Source organism: Erigeron canadensis, chromosome 8, assembly GCF_010389155.1.
Source record: "Erigeron canadensis isolate Cc75 chromosome 8, C_canadensis_v1, whole genome shotgun sequence".
NCBI classification, from domain to species: Eukaryota; Viridiplantae; Streptophyta; class Magnoliopsida; order Asterales; family Asteraceae; genus Erigeron; species Erigeron canadensis.
The window spans coordinates 42,507,557-42,526,110 of record NC_057768.1 but is presented as its reverse complement, the minus strand read 5'-3'; the positions used below and the strand labels follow the sequence as shown (position 1 = coordinate 42,526,110).

At 36.4% G+C, this 18,554-nt stretch overlaps 1 protein-coding gene and 1 non-coding gene across 3 annotated transcripts; both read right to left on the bottom strand.

Moving 5' to 3' along the window:
- Positions 1-11,667: 11,667 nt before the first annotated feature.
- On the bottom strand, positions 11,668-17,769 carry LOC122611216 (callose synthase 12). Of its 2 annotated transcripts, none has more exons than XM_043784199.1 (3): positions 12,337-17,769; positions 12,152-12,256; positions 11,668-12,036 (listed from the first exon to the last, which is right to left on the bottom strand). In XM_043784199.1, the coding sequence occupies exon 1, from the start codon at positions 17,646-17,648 to the stop codon at positions 12,348-12,350; it is 5,301 nt and encodes a 1,766-aa protein (XP_043640134.1). In that variant the 5' UTR covers positions 17,649-17,769; the 3' UTR covers positions 11,668-12,036; positions 12,152-12,256; positions 12,337-12,347. The 2 variants fall into 2 exon arrangements, with proteins under 2 accessions (XP_043640134.1, XP_043640135.1); XM_043784200.1 differs by having other exon boundaries at positions 12,156-12,256.
- On the bottom strand, positions 14,606-14,686 carry LOC122580722. Its single transcript, XR_006320864.1, has one exon. It is a non-coding gene; the product is annotated as a small nucleolar RNA J33 (small nucleolar RNA).
- Positions 17,770-18,554: the final 785 nt, after the last annotated feature.

The following is an 18,554-nucleotide window of genomic DNA, read 5'->3' as shown; positions in this document are numbered from 1 at the left end:
TACACCAAAGTTAGTTTTACCCATTCACCACTTGCTCGTTAACTCCAAAACCCGTTTATGATACTTATCAATCTTTCTTCTAATGCCGAATAGGCACTAACCTTTCGCGTTAGTTAATTTTATATATCTTCTCTCCGCGAAACAAATTATCAGTTAATTTTACGTTAATTTTTCTGAAAGAAATATTGGACTTATGTTATCGATTTAATTATCAGTTTGACCAATTTCTATCTGTTGTAAACAAGCGATACCTAATTATTCTGACTCTAAATTTGATAACTTCATTGATAACAAACGATGGCTTAAATAGCCTTACAAGACACGAACACCACTACTCAATGATTACCCTAAATATCGGAAACTACCTGATAACCATAACCCGTGACTACCACTATGACCGACTCAAAAGGAAGACTCAAACAAACAATTGACCGACTCAAATAAACTGACTCTTGCTGACTTAAAATAAAATAAACTAATAAACCTGGTTTGGGTCGGGCCTGGTTTAACCCAACAAATCCTCCCCTAAACTGAACAACGATTGCTTTCAGTTTACTTCTATGACTCCTAAGGCTTTCCTGATCTTGATGAAATCTTCTTCTTTAATTGGCTTAGTCATCATGTCTGCAAGCTGCTCCTTGGTAGTGCTAAATACCAGCTTCACTTCTTCTTGATTTACCATATCCCTCAAGAAATGATAGCGCACATCTATGTGTTTGGTTCGACGGTGCATAACTGGATTCACTGAGAGCTTTATGGTTGATGTGTTGTCACACATGATCTCCATAGCACCTTTAGACCTTTTTCCCATATCCTCCATCAACCCCTTTAGCCATTTGTAATGGCATGCACAATTTGTGGCAGCCACATATTCTGCCTCTGTAGAAGATAGTGTGACCACTTCTTGTTTCCTTGAACTCCAGCAAATTGCAGCATTTCCATACAAACAGACATAGCCAGATGTGCATTTCCTGTCTTCAATATGTAACACCCCGACTACGGCGGAAACACGAGATGCCACAGAACGACATGGTACAAAAGATTAAATGGAAAACGTCTTAATTAAAGTCTTAAAACCATTCCAAATTAAACGATTACATAGTTCAAAGTAAATTATTAAAAATCATAACATAAGTCCAAATCCGAAATAAAAGATAAACTTGTTTGCATTACAAGTCTTCGTTCACCATGCAAACACAATGTCCAAAAGCGGTCCATAGGCAAACCTACTGCTCTAAACCTGAAAAGCATGAAGAAAAAGTGTCAACTACGAGATTTGAGTGAGTTCATAGGTTTTTAACTAATACAATAAGCATATATACACATCATCACGAAATAAATTAGGAATCACCAATTTCCATGAACATTTCCAATTCATCCTTTGATAATCGTTTGTTCAACTCACTTTTAACCCATGTAAATAAATCATTGTCATTTGACCACAAAGGTCTAATTCCATTATCTTAGATGAGTATATACTTGAGCCACTACTACTACCATTTTATTCAAGTCCGATTACAATTCAATAATTCAATTCATAGCACAAGCTGTCAATCAAGTGCCGTAACATTAATAACAATGATGATAATGGGTCGTGCCATGGAGACGCCCGATTATCTTAAGGTAGTTAGAACACCCGGGGGCCAGACTAGAAGTGGAGGTTGTCACGAAGGCAACCAACCTTCCAACGGTACGCTTTGGGTGGGCGGACGAAACCTAGTTGCGCAACTAACTAACTACAGGCCTCCACTTTCGGAGTAAATAGTAGTGTACCGAACGCCGCGGTTTGACAGAACTCAAGCTCATCACATAAATCCTTTATTTTCATGAACATACGAAACAATTTTATTTCATACTCATATATCAAGAATCATTTCATATAACAACTCTCTTTCAAGAAACATTGCATATATAGAAAGTAGTTTCATTTATCATGCTTTTCACCCCGAAAGTAAAACACATAAAAGAGTTTGAAAGGGGGCTATGACTCACTTGATTTGAGAGTAATGGGGGCTGATCAAATACGAGATGTGTGCCTAGTGATGTCGTTCCCCAAGCAAGCCTAAACCATGGTATTCAAATATACACAACGTAAGTGCGTGTTACATGAGCTAGTGAACTAGATCATGAGATTTATGCTAGTAAGCTTGCCTATCTTTGGTTGTTACTTCATTATGGAATCAAAGTGTATTATGATGTTCAAGATGTTTGCTTAATTTGGAATTGATGGTAAGAGTAGTTTTTGCGTTAAGCGTTTTTGCGCGCTTGTTGGAATTTCGGTAATTCGGCTTTGATTCGCGAGATTTCTTTTGCACACTTTGCTTTGTACTACTATTTGATATTGGTACAGTAGTATTTTGGATTGTAAAATATATTTTCTGATTTATATTAATTTCCTTGATTTATTATTATTTAATTAATTATTTATTCCATTTATTCATTAATTAATTAAATAATCCCTTATAATTATTCTTAGGTTCTTAAATTACCTTTAAAATTTATAGATAATTATATTTTGATTATCTACTGAGTATTATGCTTTTAAACTTGTAATATTATTTATTTATTTATTTATTTAAGCTTTATTACTTATTTATTTAATAATAGTGATTAATTAGTGATTTTTAACTTAGTTAGTCATTCTTAAATTATGTAAAACTTGGTTCTTTCCTTGAAATTACTTTTCTCCAGTAGGTTTAAGTTATTTTAATCCTATTTATGTGATTTTGTCCAAGTTCATGATTTATATAATTTATTATTGATTTATTTATTCCTTAAAATCCCTTTTAAATTCACTAAATTATAAAAACACTTAGAAATCATCACAAGAGCTTTTGTCTAAAATCCCAGACCCTTTTTAGGCAACTTTTATCAAATAAAATTTGTAACCATTCAATCTCTCTTGTGTTCTTATAATTTGAGGACTTTTAAACATAAAATCGTTTACCGAAATAGTGATTTTTGCCTCATTTCTCAACCAATTTAAATGCTTCAAAAGGGATTTTTGTTCTTATTTCATTTTGTCCAGAATGTCCATCATATTTTGATGACCTAAGTCGTGATTGTGGTGGTGGTGTGCTATGTGCAATTTTGTGCTTTCGTTTGGTGATTATTTGACCCGAAAAGACTATTTTTGAGCTTATTCTTGCCATGCATCAAATGACTTGAGTTTTATACTTTTAATATGTCATATTTCCAGTATGTTCATCACATTTTCATGGTCATATAGTTATGGTGCATGTGTGTGCTCAAGATGCATTTTAACAAGTTTTCGGTTTTCGATTTCAAGCCTATTTTGCCTTGTTTGTTCTATAATCATATTTTTGTTATTACCATAATTTTTACCGAATATTAACTTTGATTTTAACACATTTTTCACTTATGAAAAGCCTAGCTTCATCTCATAATTCAAACAATAATCCAACCTTCTTAAATCTAGCATATATGCACTTAAATCAATACTTTTTAACATAAAGCTTTAACTATCAAAAATCCATCAACATAAAAATATATTTTTCATGAAATATTCCAAAAATATATATACAAATATTTATACATCATGTTCATCTTTTTATATAAAAATTTTTGATGCTAGCTTTTATAGATCCAACACTTTATCAATAAAATCTATATTTTTATAAATATTTCCAGAAATATTACTTTCATAATATGTATGAATATAGCCATCTTTCAAAGGAAAATCACATCAAAGACTATTAAACTTATATCCACACTTTTGGGTCTTAAACTAGTTGAATCCTTGGATCTTTCTTCATGGATTCAACATGCATGAGCATGGAAAGAAAGATCCTATCAACTTTGCCCTCATCAAGTGTATATTCAAAAGAAAACATAAAGAAAACACAATCTTTTGATAAAACCTTTTTAATATAAACAAGAACAAGATTAATCTAATAAAGAGATGAAGATATATACCCTTGAAGATCACTTCTAGATGATGAAAAATGGCAGATTTTCGTGGCCTATATCTCCAAGAATACCCTTATTCAACACTTGAAACACCCTTAAACTATTCTTGAATCAACCCTTTGTTTATCTAACCTACAACCCTTATTATTATCAAGTGTTTAGATGAGTTTTTAGTCTTGTTCTTCCTTCTCTAATGGCTGCCGAAATTCAAGAGGGAGAGAGGGAGAAAAGGAAGAGTTTTTGAGAGAAAATGAGTTATGTGTGTGTTGGGGAAGAGAGAGTTTGAGTGTTAAATTCCTTGGAAGTGTGTGTATTTTGAATTAAGTGTGTGTGTGTATCTAAGGGGGGGGGGGGGGAACGGCCAAAAGGAGGGGGAAAAGGGAGAGACACATTTTATTTTTTTTATAAAGTTTTGTTGTATAAGTATAAGTGTAGGTATATGTTAAGTGTGGATTTAATTTGTAAGTGTTTTGTTAGTAAAAGGTAATTAATTGGTTGTTTTACTTAGGAATATGTATATATGTGTATAAGTCATGTATATTTATGTGTGTGGATATATTTTTGTATTTTTAGTTGGTTACATAGGTCATTGGTTGTAAATTTGTATTAATTTTTAAGCTTATATGCTTACTTATTAAGTTTTCGACGCTTTTACGTACATAATACGTCCAATTATATTTTTAGTTGAAAATTTTATTTATCATGATCATATCCTCTTGATTTGGTTTTATTTTTGATTTGTTGGGCAATCCATAGGAATTTTGATTGGTATCTCAATTTGCGAGCCTTAAGTTATTATTATCGCATCGATTGATCACTTCTAAAAATTTTTGTTCCGAGGTACTTTCATTAGGAAATTCTTTTACATATCATTAGCTTTAGATTACTAATTTGGGGCATTACCTACTAGCTTCAAGTATAACTAGGGCTTGCGGGAACGTAAACAACCTAACTAGCACATATATAATATTAAAAGTACGGTTGTTACACAATATCCCTGGCATAATCACTATCAGTGTAAATCTTTAATTTTGCATCACCTCTTCTTTCATAAAACAACCCAAAACTGCTGGTTCCCTTTAAGTATCTCAAGACTCTTTTGGCTGCATCCAAGTGTTCATTGTTTGGCTTTACCATGAATCGAGACAGTAACCCTACCACATAGGCTAGGTCAGGACGGGTCACTGTTACATACATGAGACTTCCAATCAACTTCTTGTACAGTACAGGATCAACTTCCTCCCCTACCCCTTCCTTAGTCAGCAGTGTGCCAGGAACAATAGGATTTGCCACCACATGCGAATCTTCCATCTCAAACCTTCCTATGACTTCATTAATGTACTTCTTTTGACACATGTGTATACCATCTTGTGTTTGCTTCACCTCCACTCCCAAGAAATATTTCATCACTCCCAAATCAGTCATCTCAAACTCTTTTTGCATAGACTTCTTAAAAGTCTCACAAAACATGGTGTTGTTTCCTGCAAATATCAAATCATCAACATATAAACTAACCACCAGAATGTTGTTCCACACTTTCTTCACGAAGAGGGTATGATCATAGCGGCTTTGTTTGAAACCTTCTCGCTTAAAGTAAGCTTCAATTCGGTTAAACCAAGCCCGTGGGGCTTGTTTTACCCATACAATGCTTTTTTCAACTTATATACCTTTGACTCATCCCCAACCTTTGTAAAACCTTGAGGTTGGTGTACATAGACCGTCTCATTCAAGATTCCATTTAGAAACGCACTCTTCACATCTAACTGAAATACCTTCCAGTCCTCTTGAGCTGCAATTGCTAGCATAGTTTTTATAGTATCCCATCTGGCTACAGGGGCAAATACCTCTTCGTAGTCAATGCCTTTACGTTGTGAGCAACCCTTCACTACCAATCGAGCTTTATACTTGTCAACATTTCCCTTTTCATTCAGCTTTGTTTTATAGAGTCATTTGACTCCAATTGGTGTGATATCAGCTGGAGCATTCACAAGTTTCCATGTATCATTCTTCTCGATTGCCAACATCTCATCTTGCATTGCCTTTAACCACTTTTCTTCCTGTATAGCTTCTTCGAAGGATGTTGGATCACCTAGAGAGGTGTACATAGCATAATCATCGTCTGATAGATCTTTTCCCATTTGATAATCTTTCATCCATACCGGTTTTTGTCTTGATCGAGTACAGGATTCTGCAACTGCTGTTGTTGTTGAGTTTCTTGCTGGAACAGATATTTCAGTTGCCAATTGTTCAATTTCTGCTGGACTAATCTATGCATTTTCATGTTCCCTTTGCTCTTGTGGGTGTATTTGATTCGTTTCTCGAGTTTCTGGTTCCTGATGGGAAGTATCTTCATTCACGACACCATTGCTTGAGTGTAATGGTTCTTCATCACCTTCAATAATCAAATCTTCTGCAATTTCTTTTGTGTTCTCCCAATCCCATTGTTTGTCCTCTTCAAACAACACATCTCTGCTGATCACTATTTTCTTTTGGACTGGGTCATATAACCGGTAGGCCTTGGATCCAGAACTTACACCAAACAACACACATTTATGACTTTTAGGGTCAAGTTTGGTGCGTAGCTGTTCTGGGACATGAACATGGGCCACACACCCAAACACCCGGAAGTACTCTACATTTGGCTTGTTACCTGACCACTTTTCTTCTGGAACCTGTTCATCCAGTGCTCTTGACATACACCGATTCAAAATATGACATGCCCAAATCGTAGCTTCTGCCCAAAATCTTTTAGGAACATTTCTTTCAACTAATAGACACCGAACCATGTTCATTAGAGTTCGGTTTCTGCGCTCGGCTACCCCGTTTTGCTGAGGGGTATATGCCGCAGTAAGCTATCTCCTAATTCCCTGCTCCTCACAATATGTGTTAAAAGCATGTCAGGTGAATTCTCCTCCCCTATCACTTCTAAGAGTTCTTAGCTTAGTACCCACTTCATTTTCTACTACAGCTCTAAACTTCTTAAACATATCAAAACTTTCATTTTTACTTCCTAGTACATATACCCATGTTTTCCGAGTGAAATCATCAGTGAAGACAAGAACATACCTCTTCCCACTTTGTGTTGTAGGTTTGATTGGGCCGCATAGATCCGTGTGTACAAGCTCGAGCCTTTCAGTAGAATGCCAGTTTGTTTGTCTTGGAATGGCTATTCTGCTTTGCTTCCCAATGTTACACATTTCACACATCTCTGTTCTTCCACATACTTGAGGCATCCCAATCACCATATGTTTGTACTGCATTGTTTTGATTGTTTTGTGATTCACGTGCCCAAACCGCTTGTGCCAAATATGTGTGTTGTTAACTACACTCGTTTGTAAGCAATGAGCAGGGCCATTCTTCTTTGTCCCATATACAATAAACATTCTGTTCTTGGTCATTTTAGACTGGATGATCAACCCCCTATGTGGGTGAAAGATGCTACATTCCCCTCTTTCAATAACCACTTTGACCCCTTTATCTTGTAGTTGACCCACACTTATTAGGTTTGAGGTCAATTTTGGAACATAATACACATTGGTGAGGACATGAGTGATTCCATTAATTTCAAAACAGATATCACCCACTCCATTGACATTTAGCCTTAGCCCATTTCCTAATTTGACAAAGTGCCTAGTGTTTTCATCTAAGTGAGTAAACCAACTTTTCATACCTGTCATGTGGTTCGAGCATGCAGAATCAAGGAACCAGTAACCTCTTTCTTCACTTTCGAGTTCCTGAATGTGTGCCATCAACACGAGTTCTTCGTTTTCATCAAATTCTGCATAGTTGGCCCCTTTGTCATCTTGGGTGCATTCAAACTGGAAGTGCCCCTTTTGATGGCACTTGTAGCATTCAATTGAAGCCTTGTCAAGGCTTCCTCTACCCCTGCCTCGACCACGACCTCTACCTCTTCCAAAGCCTCCTCTTCCTCTTCCGTATGTTGATCCCTGATTCCAGGTATTGATCTTCAAAGCATGCTCATCAACTTCTTGTCTCACAAGTTTTTGCTCCTGAACCATTAAAGAGCTTTGCAACTCGTCCACAGATAGAGTATCCAAGTCCTTGGATTCCTCGATCGAGCAGACAACAAAATTGAAGTTTGGAGTAAGGGTTCGAAGAACCTTTTCCACAATCTTTTCTTCTGTCATCTCTTCTCCACTGGTCCTCATCGCATTCGACAAAGTCATGACTCTGCCAAAATACTCCGTTATGGACTCACCTGTCTTCATCTCGAGAGTTTCAAACTCCCGCCTCAGCCTCTGCAATTGAGCCTTCTTTACTCGTGCATTACCTCTGTACTTGACTTTCATGGCTTCCCACAGTTGCTTCGCTGTTTGCTTGTTGGTAATGGTTTTGAGGATGTTCTTATCAATTGAGTAGAACAGGTAGTTCAATGCCTTCAAGTCGATGAGCTTCATATCATCCAATTCCTTTCGTCTTGCTTCTGAGATTTGGTCTCCTGCCCTAGGCTCAACATAGCCTACTTCAATCGCTTGCCAGTACTCCTTTGATCGCATCAGATTCTCCATGATCAGACTCCAATGATCATAGTCACCATCAAATTTGGGAATGACAAAGTTCTGAGAAGTGTTTCCTTCAGCCATCGTAATCTCTCTGATGTGTGGATCACTCAACCTGTCTCTGATACCACTTGTTGTAAACAAGCGATACCTAATTATTCTGACTCTAAATGTGATAACTTCATTGATAACAAACGATGGCTTAAATAGCCTTACAAGACACGAACACCACTACTCAATGATTACCCTAAATATCGGAAACTACCTGATAACCATAACCCGTGACTACCACTATGACCGACTCAAAAGGAAGACTCAAACAAACAATTGACCGACTCAAATAAACTGACTCTTGCTGACTTAAAATAAAATAAACTAATAAACCCGGTTTGGGCCGGGCCTGGTTTAACCCAACACTATCTTCTCTCCGCGCTTAATTATATATACTAGTCCTAATACCCGTATGATGTACGGTGGCTATATAGATTTTATCATAAACAAATTCAAATATGCCTCATACATAAATTGTGAGTATGAAATAAACTATGGTTATTTAAGCTAAATTATAATAAACAGTAATGATAATTATATTATATGTTTAGTTAGAATTTTGAATTTACCTTAGATTTTTAAATCACATGAAAATCGAAACCTGTAAGCATAGTGAATGACGGCAAATAGCTTGTGATTTCTGATCGTATTTTTTAAGTTTTAAGTTGATAACTTATTATTATAAGTAATATAACTCATAGGAGTTGAAGAATTGAGAATGAAATAAAGACAATATTAATGAGAAAAACGATAAATCCATATAAGGTTATAAACTCTTTTGTAAAAGTTAGGGGTTTAATTTAAAGTTTAATAAGGAAATTGAATCTATATACAATTAAAAAAGGTAAATTAGTAAAATAAATAAATTAAAATGACACAATTATTAACTCTTTTATAAAAGTTAGAGTTTTTTTATATGTGTTAAGTATATTTAATCTATGTCTATTTTTATCATTTTACTCAATTTATTAAAAGTTTTAGCTAAACTGCTAAACACTTTATATATTTTAAAAGATTTAATCTATCAGCTTTCTGCTACAGCTATAAGTTATCGGCTTTCACCAACAACTACCAAGTGTAGATTTTTACTCATTCAAAATCATGAGGACCACGATATATAATATTTTACCAATTTTATTTTATTAGTTTTATTTAATTATTGTTTTAACAGTTTAAAAAAAATAAATGAGGGGAATCCTAGCCCCAATACCACTAAAAATTAGCCCCAATACTAATTTGAGGCCGGTTCGACAATGTTTTTTCTATAAGAAAGTTTCTCTAAATATTCAACAAGTACTATAAATGTTGACATATATATATATGGGGATATTCAAGACCATAAGGACCAATTACGTTCGATGGCATTTTGGCTTTTTGCTTAAATAACCCGTTCATATATTTGACTCACAAGAAATGCGTGAGTTATCTATTTTGACTCATTTCAAAACCTCCTTCCCAAGCCAAGAAAATATAAGAAATTTCCAAGAAAGATAAAGTCAATCTGGTTATAAATATGACATGGATTTGGTTGTATGTTTCATCATAAATTAATTAAAACGCATTACAAAACACTCCTATTACACCTAACTAAAATCACTCAAAAATCTATAAATTAACATTACAAGAAGACTTCAGTTTCTTTGTTAATTAAGATGGCTTTTATCGTATCAAGTTTTTTCAGTTGTTTCTCGGGTTCGTCAAACAAGGTAATCAATGATAATATTGATGTGTCGAGTAAAGCTCATAAGGTCGATGGTAGTCAGGAAGCAAAAGGCAAGAGTGGAAACAAAAGTGCACCAATTCCCGTTGCTTACTTCCCTATCGGCTCAAACTTTTCACGCTTGTAAATACAAACGGCTCATTTGAATATCACGTCAAGTCAATAAACTATTATTGCATGTACTCTCAATGGATCGATTACTATTAACGAATCGGAATTACGAAAGAAAATAGTAATTTGCTGCTGGATTCGTGTATTCATCCCATTGTTCTTAAAATTCTTTTAGTACCATGTAAACTAGGATCGGAGTATAAGAAGAGTATACTAATGTATCATTTTCATTTATTCTTTACCATAATTTTTTTTTTTAAGTTTCAATAGTACAAAAATAACTTGTCAGTTCGATTCGCCCCTTTCTTTCGTGCGATATAAGTTTATGTCATTGTTTAATATGACAAGTAGTTCTCTTTTAATATGGTAATTTTTTTATTAATTTATTCGAAGTGTGTAAACTCCTGAAAATAACTTTCGATAAAAGCATTTGGGGGCTTTTATAAGCTTCTTTCAAAGTAATAATTCTTTTTAGATATGCTTTGAAATATTAAAAAAAAACTCTAACTCCAAAAAATTCCCAAATCCATGAAAAATTTTTAAAATAAAAAAACTTGTCTAAGAAGAATTGAAATAAAAGATTCAAATTAGATAAATCAGCTAAATCCAACAAAAGTAAAAGTTAGTCGTGATAAATCAGCTAAATCCAACTCAGCCTGCTACACCAAAGTTAGTTTTACCCATTCACCACTTGCTCGTTAACTCCAAAACCCGTTTATGATACTTATCAATCTTTCTTCTAATGACGAATAGGCACTAACCTTTCGCGTTAGTTAATTTTATATATGGCCATCAATCAAACTCGTAATCAACCAGTATCATCAATGGCTACTAGTCTCCAAAGCTACATAAAATCGGTAGTAGTTGAATTCCTTTATGAGTAACAAATACAAAAACTAACGCTTATATACCCTACATATCAGTAACTTGTCTAAAATGAGCTAGAAACCTTGACTTTTTTAAAGCAATACTATTGAAAATTGAAGATTACTGCAGTGGCCTAAAGACTCCTACAGAGTTTATAAGTTGGGCATCAATGTCGATATTGAATATCCACATCTACACTACAATTTGACACAATAGATAGAACCAAATTACCAAAACAGAACATGGCAATAGCTACATTAAAGAATTGATTGATGGGAAAAACAAAAGAACAGATAAACAGGTGAGATATTTCCGGTTCAGGTTACCTGGGAGGGTGAGTATTTGACTCGGATATACATGGTCCAAGACCTATTCCGGGGCTATCAAGATATCCGACCATTAGGCGACATTTGTAGTGGTCAACAGAATAGGAAAAATCATATCAACATAAAAAATGACAAGACCCCATACCAATAACTATAGTACAATAATAGTTGTCAAATTTTGCTAAACATATCACACATGCAGTATAATGAACTCAAATCTACTTCATGTAAAGCTTCATGGCTAAAACTTCAACAACAAAAAAAAGCCAAAATACAGAATGATTCAACTTGTTTTCTCCCATCTACCTCTACTACCAAGAATAATCTAGGAATGCTGTCACTTCACAGGAAAATACCTAATACAACTGTTGTTTAATTGCTCATACCTAATACAACTGTTGTTTAATTGCTCATTTCAAATATAAAAGTACCCTTCATATTAATAAGAAAAAAGAACCTGTACTGCATCTCAAGTTAATGGTATATACTTCCATCGTTGCCAACATCAAGACTGCAAATTGTTCAACAGAAGTTCAGCACAAATGTGACACATTATATTCAAAATCATTCAATCCAACATAAGACCTGAATGTGAATATAACAGCAAGAAAAGATAGGACATATACCTACGTATAAAACATTGAAAGGGGCAGTCTGCTTCTTCTGTAAGAATCTGAAAGCAGAAGATATACAAACTCTACAAATAAAAATGTGTTCGTCTGAGCCAACGCCTGCAACAAAGAGTTAAAATTGATTACGAATGAACATTAAGCAACAAACAACTACACATAATAAACCTAAATATCTTTACCTTGATAATAATCAGCTTTTGGATTTCTTTCCAACAACAATCTGGAAAATCCGCAAACCTCTACTAAACGCTTCGTTGAACAGAATTCTGGTTTGCATAGACTGGAAACCGGGCATCCATGATAAGACCGCCACTGGGGTCAAGACAATAACGCCAAATATAGTATCATAAGTGCGGGCCACAGAAACAACAGTCCCCCAGATCATAGTTTTTTCCAAAATGGGTCGGAATACTTGAGCAATCAAAAGACAACCCCACCCAGTGGGAAGAAATGCCAACAGACTCGTGAGAATATCAATAAACTTGAACTGTGTAAACTCCTTCAAAGCGATTATTATAAGTATACCAAGAACAATCACGAGAAACTGAACCAACCGATAATAGACGTGTTCTCTTGCAGAATACTTATCACGGGCGTATATTATAATCAAATAGATTCCAAGAACCACAACCACATAAATCCAAGAAAGTATGTAAACAGCAACGCTTCTGCTACCTGCAGCAATTCCCAATTGGTAAACAATCCCGTATTGAAAAAAGAAAAACCTTAAATCCAAAATGATTTCAAACAGCTTTCCAAATAAACCAGTAGTCCTCAAATGGTCCTGTTCTTCATACCACCATTGTTCCCAACTCTCTTCAGACTTTGCAAACACACCCCCTCGAAACCATATCCAGCTCATAAAATCATCATAATCATAAACTGTTTTTAACCAATCAAACCCGGAGGGATTGAACACAAACGGTGCCATAATCCATGAAACCACAAGGAACCAACTCGAGATGGTCAATGCAATATAAGTGAATGTTCCTTTAGCAACAGGGCTATGTGAAGCATAAACAATCAAAATTAGACCAAGCTCAATTGCTTTTATAAAATGGCTACGAGCATAGAGTCGATAATTCTCAGCAAACTTCTTGTGTTGCACCACAAAACCACGACCAGTGGCCCGGTATTTGGCACCCCCATGAAGAATAGTTCGCCCAAAGTAATGAGAACGGGTTCCTAAGGAGAATGTATAAAACACAGAAGAAAGTTGAAGCTGCATTGTTATGAAATCCCAAATGGCTGCAAGAAACCCGAGCTCGAGAGTGTTTTCAACAATCATGGGTAAAGCAGTAAAAAGTCCAAGTTGAACTATAAACTGCTGGTTTAAAATCGTCCCCAACGCTTTATTCGTGTCAGCATTGCCTGCAGCTGAATTCTCCACTCCACTTAGTGCAAGGTATAACCGTCCCCACAAAAAAGCGTACACGGTTAATGAAATCATCATCGTGTTGAAAAAGAACCCAACGGTAGTGTAGAAAAATGAAAGCATTCTAAAGAAATCAAGTCTATGACCCAATCTGTAGACATCTCTACTAAGTACTTGCTCACCGTTCCCACTTGCAACTTTAGCTTCAAACATAGATACTTGGTTTAATCCAACGTCTCTTCCTTTTCCAACTTGAATGTACTCATGGTGAGTCACATTACCACCCCTTAATGTGCAATTAAACCCAGCAAAGATATCTTCACTTAAGTTAATCAATCTTGAAGCTTTACTGATTCCACCACGAGTTAAGAACCAAAACCGATCAAAGACATCAGGATGACCATAATGCAACCGGATTTTCAATGGGTTTGCCAAAACCCGTTGACCCAATGTTACAAAACTTGTTTCTTGAGCTGACATGAACCAAGCAAGTGAAGAGACCGAACCTGTGAAGATATTTTCTCTGACTCCCAATATATTTGGCTTACGAAGACCATATTTCTGCTTGTATTCCTCAAGTAAATTCCTTATTTTAAGAGCCTCTTCAAAATAATTATCTTGATTCATATCTATAGTTTGAACTGCATCTCCCCGAGTGAAAATAAGAGCATGGTTTTGATTCTCAGGTTTTCCCTCCCCAAGCTTCAAAGGACCTGGCAACTTGACACGATAAATTTCAACTTCTTTTTCAATATCCCGATCATACTTCACCAGAACAGAATAATACTCAGTTCTGTCTTGCACCACCACCTCATCAACATATGCAACACGGAGAGCTTCATTGTTTTTCATCAAATACAAAATCTCGTCAGCATGAGGATCCTTTTTGGCCTTTTGAGTCCCATATATCTGACATGCAATAACATAAGTGTACTTCATCAAGACGGACCCATATTCATGGCCTTTAAACATATTACTCACTGTACTATCTGTTCTACTTACACTCCTACCCGTACGGCTTGAATCATCTACACCGCTACCATGCCCCATAGAAACGAGTTCCCGTGCCCCTTCACGAATGTCCATTTCAGAAGCCGAATCAAGAAAAGCCAGCATCTTTAAAGCTCGGTAATAATACATCATGCCCCTCACCGTACGAGCAAGTGTCTGGCCTCTATATGAAGCCCAAAGACGAAGATCTCTGAGTTTAACTGTCCACAATTCATCCTCTGACACCATACCTTCACGCTTCATCCGTTGCAAAAAGTTTACCCATTCATCAGCATAGATAGTTTGCAAATAATAAAGCGTGGAAACTCCGTCCTCATTCTCAGTTTTAAGTTGCTCCTTGTGGTAGACCACTTCTTCATTGTAGTAAGGTGTCAAGACACTGAAAGCCATCATCTTCTCCACTTGAGGAGCATGAGGCATATTCATAAACAGTGAGTTGCTAAAGAAAGCAATCCGTCTTCTAGCCTCTAAATTCACAGGGATATTGTTCATCGAGTCACGTGATGTGAGGATAGTATGCAATCTCCGGGCCTGTCTATAGAAATTCTCGTTGTCTGAATCAGGCAACTCAACGGCATTCTCAAAAAGCAAGCCCGCACCGGTGAGTGGCCCGTGAGGAGCCAATCCATCCTCTTTCAGCTCATCCATGGTTCTTTTTTCTTTAAAGAAATCACGAATAACAACTTCATAGAGTGCTTGTAGTGTGTTAACCACGTGGTTAACGTCTTTCTTGGGCTTTATCAACAGACCAACAAGAGTGATCAGTTTGGCATGAATCTTTGGAAGGGCGTTCATGTCGAAAGTTTTGGTGAACTTCTCGATAGTGATCGAGTTATCAACTTCTTGAAAAAGGGTTGTTAAGATCGAGTGCTCCTGTGTGTTGTACCGTACAATTGCAAGCAGCATGTGGCGTACACTGTCGTAAGTTTCAATAACAGAACAACGCCTGTACTCGTTCTTCCCAATCTTGTACCACAGCCACCTGTCAGGTGCATCAACCAACTCCTTAGCTTGACTAAGAGCAAGAAGTAACTCGTTAGATAATAAAAAACACGGCCATCTGACAACTCTGACGTTCCATGTATTTTGAGGCAATTCAAGAAGCTCTACTTCATGATCACTGACAATGTCTTCTTCTCTGAAAGTCAAAATGATCTCATTCCATATCAAAGCAAATTTATGCGCTTCCACTTGATTCGATTCGAGTTTCTTAAATGGTCTTCCAAAACCATACCTCAACTTAAGTCTATTAATGGTGTCTTTGAACTTGCTTTTTAAAGTCCCTCTTGTATTCAATAACTGTTCTTCGGGCATTAGATTAAACTGCATTGCACTAGCAAAAAACTGAAACCGCAGCTTCAACTGTTGCACGTTTCTTATTTCACCCAAATGGCTGAACAACCCGACTCCCATACCAACAAACGAAGAGTAAATCGAGTACCAAATTTGCAAATCCATTAAGTAAATCAGTACAACGGGCAACCATAAAATCCCTACAACAAACCTGTTGCTGTTACCGAAGAACTCATGCCATTCGTATCTCACGTCTCTAAGGTCTAAGATGTCTTTTGTGGGCTGAATCATCGGTTTTATCTGCAAGAAGTAACTAAAACAGAACTTTGTGGCAAGAACCACGATCCAAAACAATGAATACTTTATGTTATCCACTAAACCCTCCCTGAGCCCACGACCCACAAAACTTCTACTCTGAAACCACCAAGTTACAAGATAAAAGACCCGCCAATTTGTGTTCTCAAGAAAGTTACGAACCCATGGAATAATAAACAGAACAAGTGCTAAAATTTCAGGAAGGATAAAAACCAAAGCAACCTCAAGGAAAGTCACCACACGTTTATTAGCAGCACCCGACCAACGCCCATCATCCTTTTTCTGTTTCCAAATTCTCGAGTAAAACACCACAAAAAGAATAATCCATATAACAGAAGTAACAATCTTCAACACCATTCTGACCCCAAGCCATAAAGTCTCTCTGGAAACCAACTTATACTGCATAAGCACATCCAGAAGAGCTTGCAAAAACCTCAACGCGCTCCAAGTAATGAAAATGCTCAGGACCCTAGCTTGCACATCTTTATCTGCCAAAGCCTGCCAAGGATATGTCTTCCCGTCTTTCCAAGCAACGATGATACCCGCTTGTAGTAACAAAAATAACATAATCCACAACTTATCGAAACTCCTAAACAAGTTTAAAAACGACCGTTGCTCAACAAACCCCGTTTTCCCCACCCGTTTCCCTCTACTGGTGGTGGCGAAAAAGTTACTCCCAACATCAATCGGCCACTTTAACTTGTCAAAGCACCTCCTACTCCAAAAATACTCGTTTATATCATCATAATTCCTCCAACTAGAATGCGGGGCAGTCCCGTTTCTACTCATCTCAACCTCGGTCTTTAGCGTGTTGTAAATAGGCTTCACGACAAGGTTCAAAAAGGCGTTATCGCCGTTAACAGAGGGTAAAACTGGCCTACCGGTGTTCTCATCAATAAAATCCTCTAAAATCCTATTTAACTCCATAGCCATGTGATGGAAAATATAACAAATACATTCAGGCACAAATCTTAAATTAGCAGACTCACCCCATATTAGCAGATACAAAGACACATACAAAAGCTCACGCTGATGATCTGCAGGTGTCAAATTCCGGCGAGAATCGGAAATCCAGATATTGGATTTCCGGCCAAGGAAAGAACACCAATGTGTGTAATTAGACAAGAGTTTTCGACGGAACTTACGTAAGACGGTGGGGTCCAGGGTGTCGATGTTGTCGGGGGGTGGTTGGAGACGCATCTGGGAGTTGGACAAGTGAAGGACGATGTGTTCACGCTGGTTTGAAACGTTGTCGCTTTGGAAACCGAAGAAGAAGCCCAGCCAGTCGAGGAGGTCGTAGTGGGGTTGCCATGGGATGAACGGGGGACGGCGGAGGTTGCCGATGGATTTGAGGGCGGCGGTGGCGGCGCGGACTTCGGGGAAACGGAGAGATGGGTGGTCTGTTAAGAGGTTGTGGATTGGGATGATGTTGTAGGGTTGGGATTGTAGTGGTGGAGGGTGGCGTGGCGGTGGCTGACGGTGGTGGTGGTGGCTCATGGTTTTGTAGTTGGGTAGCGTCAGAGGTTGGGGGGGTTTAAATTAAAGTTTAAAAAATGGGGGTTATGAGAGATTTAGATCTGGAAAATTATGTGATCTCGTGCATAGGGAAGAAGAAAATGTCTTCATAAAGTGTGTTTTATTGGACCCCCAAGTTCCACTTCTATATATTTCAATTCTAGTCTAATATATTAAAAAGGAAAAAAAATTGATAAATGATCATTTTAAATCTTTACTTAAAAATGCTAAAACAAAACTTCCATCATATAATTTTATTACTGTAATTTTGCATCAATCTCTTATAAATTTTAATATAAGCGTTTGTGAGAATAAATATATTATTGTTGAAGGTAAAAAGTTTTAATGTTACACAACCGTATAATTGTGATGATTGCGAAAAGGAAAGAAACTAGTCGATGGGGTCCCTTCGGACGGGTTCAAAATATATAGACTTCGTTGCTTGTTTTGAAATTTGAATCTATCTCTGTCAATATGACAATATGTCCTTTGTTGGATAAAAGCAAAATTTAATATTTTTTTATAACGACGTAAATAGATTTTTAATATGGTTATCGCAAACCACATATATGAGGATTTTTAACAATATAAAAAATTATAATTCTTGATTCATGTATTTTTTTAAAATAAAAATTATTTTGATGAACTAAAAAGTATTTCAATACATAAATTATTAAGCAATATTATGTATAAGGTCTCTCCTTATAAAAGCCGTTTCTTCCCCACTTCTTTCACTATTCATCAGTTTTCTCCCTCCAAGAACACTCTCCTCCTTATACTACTCACTTCTTCCCTACTTCTTCCACTATTCATCTATTATTTAATTATTCCATTTTCTTTTACACAAAATTAATAAAAACACGTTTTATTATTAAAACAAACACATTA

Coding starts and splice junctions, on each gene's coding strand:
- LOC122611216 (XM_043784199.1), bottom strand. CDS start 17,648: ATGAGCCACCACCACCACCGTCAGCCACCGCCACGCCACCCTCCACCA.